This window comes from Mesitornis unicolor, unplaced genomic scaffold (assembly GCF_000695765.1).
Source record: "Mesitornis unicolor isolate BGI_N332 unplaced genomic scaffold, ASM69576v1 scaffold15356, whole genome shotgun sequence".
Classification (NCBI taxonomy): Eukaryota; Metazoa; Chordata; class Aves; order Mesitornithiformes; family Mesitornithidae; genus Mesitornis; species Mesitornis unicolor.
This window is the reverse complement of record NW_010190462.1, coordinates 20,978-28,323: the sequence shown is the minus strand read 5'-3', so window position 1 is coordinate 28,323 and position 7,346 is coordinate 20,978. Positions and strand designations below refer to the sequence as shown.

Here is a 7,346-nt window from a genome sequence, read left to right as displayed (position 1 = left end):
GGTCCCACTCCTTCCCTGACCTTTAAAGCCATGCCCTACAGCACTTTCACAGATTTTCTGCAACTAATTTTTCAGCCTGTAGTGGATTTTGTAAAGCTTTTTGAGGTGCAGCTTGGGCGAGTGTGTGCACCCTGTGGCCCGATCAGGGTTTTCCAGCAGCATCCTACTAATTTGACTTGCTTTTACTTGCCTTTTCCGGGCTGTAACCCCCACCACAGCATGCGGTAGGTGGCAGTTGTTTCCGTGAAGGCAAGGAAAATGGATATACTGCTGAGAAAAGGGTGATGGGAATGGCTTGGTTGAAGGAGCCCGGTTCCTCTGGGGAAGGTGGAGTGGGGTGCTCAGCAAATGGGTTTCTTTGACCTGTGACAACAAGGAAATACCCACACTGGTGTGATTGATTGATTGATTTTACAGATCATACACATGGGCCACTTGTCCATTTCCACCTCAGACTGGTACAGCAATGGTTTTCAGTGGTGCTCCGCACTTAACCCCTAATCTTTAATCTTTTAACGGCGGTTTTCTTCTTTTTTCCTCTTTAAATTTTCTTCTTTTTCTTCTTGCTTAATCTGTGTGTGAGCACAGTTTGGTGCTTTGGAAAGGCACAAAGAATAAATGCTGCTTCTTGGCAAGTTTAACTGTTTTTGGATAACTTGATTAATTGGATCTTAATGCAAGTGACTGGGCGTCTGACTTTTTTCCTCACGCTGTCAGATGGGCATTTTCCTGCCCGTAACCCTTAGGTTGAATTTACAGCTTGGTGAAGGGCTCCTTGGAGGTGACAGTGGTCTTTAAAAGTGCTTTTCTTCAGGAGACCTCAGTTACTTTGGTGATGGTGATAACTCAGCTGACCAAAAGCAAGTAGGGTTGTGGAAAAATCCTCCCTCTTAAACTTTGACAGTAATTTAAAAAGGGGAAGGACTGGGAATAATCCTTGTCCGTGAGAGATCCCTGGGGCAGGGCTGTGGGGGTTTTGGGTCTTACTTAGTTTCCCCCTCACTCAACTGCAGAGGTGGTCCCTACTCAAGACCTGTGTTAGAATACGAGAGGTTTTACTCTGTTCTCAGCACCCTCCTGAGCAGGGGCCTGCACACCCCTCTGCAGGGAGCTGTGAGGACTGGGAGGGGATGTGGTGAGGAGAGGGATGTTTGCACAAGGAGGAACCCAAAACCAGGTGACTGCCAGACTTCTGTATGGACTTGAACTGCTTTAGGAGGTCAATGTCCAGTGAGGTGCACAAACACACTGGTGCTTGGGCGTGCAGGGGTTCTCTTCCCACCGTAGTGGTTTAATGCAGTGTACGAAGGCTGCTTGTTCTGTAACACCACGTGTGGTCTGTTCTCTTGCAGTTACTGTCTAACTTCTCCAGATGAGCTTTGCTGTCTGCGTGGATACTAAAGATGAGGTTTTTTTTGTCTTGCATCCCTCTTAGCCCTTGAGGGAACCACAGCTCCTGCAAGTGCCGCAGCAATGCATGCCTAAAACCGTAGCCAAAAACTGGGGTGCACTTGTTTATTTTAAAGCTCGCTTTAAAAAACCCACTTGGCGGGGCTTTCATGGTCCAATGTTATTTCTGTTTTCTCCTACCAGGTAGTTGGCAAGAAAGGAGAGAGCCACTAGGAGGGACGCACTGGAAGGCCTTACCGCAGTCGGAGATCAACACTTCCTCTCTACAACTCCTGGATAATTGCTTGACCGTAACCAGAGACTGTCGATCTGTTCCATTTAATGCCATTACCAATAAATCATAGCTTTTGTTCAGACGGAGTTTCCCCCGTGTGTTTCTGTTGTAATCCTCCTACCTGTATTTGTAAATAAAAGCCCTTACTTTTGCCAAGTTTAACTCTGTTATTCTGGTCAGCGTGGCTCTTCCTGGGTCCCGTTTCAGGTTCAAAACTCCACTTCTCTGTAGCTTGTATTCTTGCATCTTTTGAAAGTAAGTGTTTTTAAAATATTATTAGGAATTACTGACCCTGTTTCTCACTCAGACTCCAGTGAGCCGGGAAGTTACGGGGCTTTAGGTGCTTGTGCACCCCACCTGGCCAAAACCGCTTCGTTTCCTTTACTGGGTGTTTTTCCTCTCTCTGGATCTCGATAAGGAAATGTTTATTGCGAATATTAACTTCACGTCTGAATTGGGATTCCTGTACTCCTCTGGTAAGTTTTCTTGGAAGCGTGCCCCGGGTAATTTTAATAAATCAGGCGTTGATCAGCACCGTGTATGTGTAACACCGCCTGAATTCCCACTAAAACTTGCTGAGCGCTTCAGTTGTCGTAATTAATTTCTTTGTAAAGTTAGATTCGTTCCATTTCCACTTACCAAGGCTTAAGTCCTGTCCTGACTGGCGTTCCTGCCTCCAGCTCGGCAGATTTCTGTGCTAATACACGGCAAGTGGTGTAGATACGTTCTCCAAACACAAAACAGGGGTTGTGTAGCAAAACCTCCTTGGGGAGGCACTTCTTCTGTCCCCCATTTCCCTGCGTACCCAGGATACCCCTTTACCTGTGTTCCTGCCTGCGATGGTGACCTGGTTTTTGTCACCCGTCATGATTTTGCTTCAGTAACACTGTATATAGAACAGAAATAATTGACTATAACGGAGGGCAATAGCAATAACCGTTCTTGTTTCTGGTTCTTCATGGAACACGGGGTAGAATTCTGCACCAGGAGCTAAAACCCCAAAGTTTTGGTGCAATTTTGTCTCTGAAGCAGCATTTCCTTACAGGACGTGCACATGGGTCCTGCAGGTGAGTGTTTGATCTGTGGGTATTGCACAGCAAACGTCCCGGTTCAGCCTGGGCACAGCTTCAACTGGGACCTTCCCTTCTCGCCACGAGTTCGCCAGCCCCCAGGAAGAGGACTTCACTTTGCTGGGTTGTCTCCATCCTGTATTTTACTGGAATATTGAGATTAATGAGCATGTATTAGCAGGGAGCTGCTGGGCTTGGTCTAAAGGCTGCACATGCAGCACTGAAGTTGTTTATTTTCATGTTTGGAGTCCTCGATGGTTTTATTTCTGTTAAGTTTGAGGTATTACATGAACCTCTAGATATCATTTGACTTAAATCACTGGGGGAAGTGTAAGAACTGGTAATGGGCAGAAGCTAAGGCCGGAGGAAGTGCCTGTGGGCCAGGAGGTGCATCTTTAATCAGCCCCATTCCTTCAAAACACTACGCTAGGGACTCCTGTCACCTCGGTTAGCCCAAGGTGCTTGCAGTGTCCCCTAGGACAGGAGACCTGGTGTGACACATCCTCTCCAAATGTCACCTCTGCCTGGTGAGCAGCACCTGCGGCTGGACCGGTTTTTAAAGGTCTGTACCATGTTTTGCTGATGCTAAACCCAGAAAGCTGAGCAGGACAGAAGAAATAAATACCTAAATCACCTGAGTATCGAATCCTGCTAAAATAATGTGTCCATGAATTAGTTTGTGTGGTGAGGCTGTGTGTTTTTACAAAGGTGTGTTGGCTGGCACTGACTGTGCTCCTGCTTCTTGATTAACTTTTGATAATCACACTTCAGTTGTTTCTTTAGTTATTATTATTATTTTAATTGGGACTCATGCCAAAGCAACTCCTACTTAATTGTACTTGAATATTGGCAGGATTTGGAAAGTTTTCTTGTTGTTTTCCTTCATTGAAATGTGGAGTGTCCCTGACACAATCCCAAGGAGGTGGCCGATGCTTTGTCCCTGCAAGTGTTCGAGGCCGGGCTGGTTTTTGGGACATGGTGTGGTGGCCATGGGGGTGCTGGGTTGAGGGCTGGACTTGATGATCTTGGGGGTCTTTTCCAACCTTAATGACTGTGATTGAAGATGTTCCTCCCCATGACAGGGGAATGGACTTGGTGACCTTTAAAGGTCCCTCCCCACCCAATGATTCCACCATAGCAACCGACCAGGCGCTAGAAACACCGAAATCCTTCAATTTATCCCCAAACCAGGGGCTTGGCTTTGCTTTTCAGCTGCTGGGGACCCCTCTGGCGACCTCTGCTCTGTCGCGATGCTGTGCCTGGCCGCTGCCTGCCGCCCCGCCTGTGATCTCGTCCGTGTCCACCAGGTGGCGCCACCGGCCCGGCGGAGCGCGGCCCCGGCGGCCCCGGGGATGGGGGGAAGAGGAACCGGGGGCGCTGGGCTGGGACGAGCGGGCGGCTCTCGGGGTTTTCTGGGCCAGGGGGGCTCTGGGGGATGCTGGGCTCCCAGAATCCCTCCTGCTGGGTACCTGGTACCACCAAATGGCAGGAAAAAAGGGAAAAGCACACCGGTCACAAGTTACACGAGGGTGCAAGCCAGAACAGCAGGAAAAGCGAGAAAAAGCACACTTACAGACAGGTAATTTCAGTGCGATTTAAAGGAGCAGCCCCCCAGCTGTGGCAGGGGCAGCAACTGGGGACCCCAAAGCCATCACTGCCTTCCCAGATCGCCATGTGTCTGTGTTTGGCACTGGAAATGTTGGGACTGGAGAGTGATGGCTCTGGGAGCAGGGAGATGGGGGGTACGGGGTTTGCCTGGCTCCTCACGGATGCTCCCTTTGCGTGTACAATAAAAAACCCTTCGTGTGAGTTATGGCAGGCAGTAATAAGTAGTTTATGCAGGCTGATTGAACAGGAAAGGTTCGAAATACTCAAAATCAGCACTTGGTTCTCAGATGGGAAAATGTGCCCTGTGCGGGGCTTCCGCCCGAGACCAGGGCTGGAGGCTGTGGGGTGTCTGGGTGGGCTGGGGTTGGAGTCCCTGTCCTCTGCATTTGGCTGGAACAGTTGAGCTGCAACGGTTTAGGCTGTTAATTAAAGTTCAATTAATTATATTAACTTAAAAGGCACAGTCTGAATCTTGTGCTTTCCGAAAGCGTTGCGGGTGTGAAATTTGCTGTGCAATTCATCTCTCGCACTACGTTCTGCACTAGTTTGTCGTTTCCTCTCCCCACCGCCTCCCGTAGCCAGATGTGAGCGCTTTAACAAAAAAAAAAGCCCAGCCCCAAGCCCATCCCACAAAGTGACTGCGTGTGGCGGTGACCGCAAACCTCGGGAGCGACGGCTCTGCTGCCCCCCTTGACTGCACCGGAACGAGTCGGTGTGCCAGAGAGATCTTCCCTGCTGCTCACCTCACTGGAAATATTAACCTTGTGTTCTTACGCCAGAATCTGAAATTAGTGGTCGCCAGATATTTGCCAAAATGATTTTTTCCCTGATAAAGACGTGCCCTGCGTAGGTGCAAACGCGGGTGGGAGGCAGCGGCCGTCGCCCCCGTTACCCAACAGATGCTCCCCAGTGACACTGGGGTGCTCAATGAGACCTGATCATTGTTTAATTAGGGTGTTATTAACTTAAAGGTGTTATTTGCAATGGATGTGAGCACCGTGGGTGTGTGCAGGTACCCATACAAAGGCCAGCGTGTACCCAGCTAGTGCCACAAAACGCCCCTCAGTCAGGAACTGGTGCTATTTAGGACTAAACTGGCAGAACTCGGCGCAGACAATGCACTCTGAGGGGTTTAAAGTGTGGAGCATGGCTGTGCGATGCATGGGGACGATGCTAGAGGTGGTGATCCCCCCATCGCTTTTGGCTCTGGGGGTGCCTTGGCTCTGAGCGCTGTTTCACAGAATCACAGAATGGCTCGGTTGGAAAAGACCTCCGAGATCATCACGTCCAACTGCTCCTGTCTACCCCCTAAACCATATCCCTAAGTACCTTAAACCATATCCCTAAGTACCATATCCCTAAGTACCTAAAGTTTTCCTTTAGAGGGGAAAATGCTTATAGCTAAATATGTCTTTAAAGGCTGTTGGTTTGAAAAAGCCAAAGGAAAAGAAAAATACAGGAAAATACCCCTTTTTGGTGGGTCTTTCATTTAAAGGAATAACCTTTCAGCTGCGATTTTCATTTTTTTTGCAAGAATCTCCCGCTTAAGCCCACTTTTTGCAGCTTTGGATGCGATGGAGGAGCGCTCCCCTACAGCCGCCCGAGTAACTCTGGAGTGAAATAAAGACGTGATTTCACATCATGCATGAACAATAAATATCATAACATGTAACTCAATACAGTTCTGCTTCCAGTGCAGGAGGCGGAGGGGAAAATCCACGTTCAGACGTGGAATCAAATGGGTTTCCCAAGGCACAAAGCACCTGAGGGGTCCCAGCGACTCGTGTTATAAAGAACCGTGGTGACGAGCAGAGGGCGAATGGGTCAAACGGTCACCCCAGAATCTCCCACAGCCTTTTTTGACAACTCAGAGCAGTTAAAGCTGCGGGAAAGGAGGCATCTGAACACTTTATTCCACTGGAAAATGTGCTGTTGTTGGAACTGAAATGGAACAGTGAACTTTTCGTGAAAATGTCAGTGACAGCACTCACAAACGAAATGGAAAACCACCTTTTATGTTGATTTTATGCATTTTCTGCTATGTAGGATAACATACAATGGTCTAAATGCTTCATTTCCACACTGTCATGTTGATATTTTCAAACTGAGGTATTTGGGCGGTCATTACGTGAATATTTTTAGTATCTGGATGCAATGCAAAGCCAAATTTTGCCGTGGGGGAACGTCTCCAAAGGCAGTGATGTCCCTTGTCTGGATGCGCTCAGTTCTCAGTCCCTCTTGCTGCCTTGTGCTGATGCGATATCTGCATCTCCGATGCCTCACCTGTGAAAATGAGCGGTTTATTTTGAAACGGGCATGAACATATAGAAGGAAATGCACCAAACCGCAACCAATCTTGTTTGGAGGTTGTTTTTTAGGTGTCTGTGCTGGAGCGGTGCAGGTGGGAGCAGGCAGGGGTGGTTTAATGCGGTAAAGCAGCCATGTGTACCTAATACTGTCATTAACACTGCCTTCTTAACAGCGGGGAAGTTTAAATCTGCCAGCATCTCGACAAAAAGAGCAGACAACGTAAGTTACGTGGTGTTTTTCTACCCTTGCAATGTGTGTTTTACTCCCCTGACCACTGCATCTCCTCCGTGCAGTCCCAGGCAGCGAAACACGGAGATAAGTGTGTTTTCTCTGGGAAAATGCCTTTTTTCCGAAGTATTAAATATTAATGTATTCATTTCCTCATTTTTAACCTTTTCCTCTTTCACTGTTCATGGTTTTCATGCACTTTATAAGTGCAAAGTCCTGCGTGCGATGTAGGTATCAAGTGCAGGCATAGGGGGGTCATCGATCTGATCCCCAAAATGCAGATGGGCCTCGTGTCCTGCAACAAGTGAGGTTTAAATGGCCAAAAAAACATCAAGAAAGGATAATTTCCACCACCGCTGTGGGACCCCAGACCCCGTCCTGTGCCTGCTCACAGCAGAGGTGGCTCTGCACAGCTACAAGGGCTCTGCAGACCCCACTGATGTGGG

The 7,346-nt window shown here is 48.4% G+C and overlaps 1 protein-coding gene across 1 annotated transcript in view; it reads left to right on the top strand.

Moving 5' to 3' along the window:
• The window catches only part of TXNL1 (thioredoxin-like 1), an 8,791-nt gene extending 7,033 nt beyond the window's left edge, over positions 1-1,758 (top strand). Inside the window, exon 7 of the mRNA XM_010186411.1 lies at positions 1,594-1,758. Coding sequence (XP_010184713.1) covers positions 1,594-1,623 — 30 coding nt within the window. The 3' untranslated portion in view covers positions 1,624-1,758. The remainder of the gene's footprint in view (positions 1-1,593) is intronic.
• Positions 1,759-7,346: the final 5,588 nt, after the last annotated feature.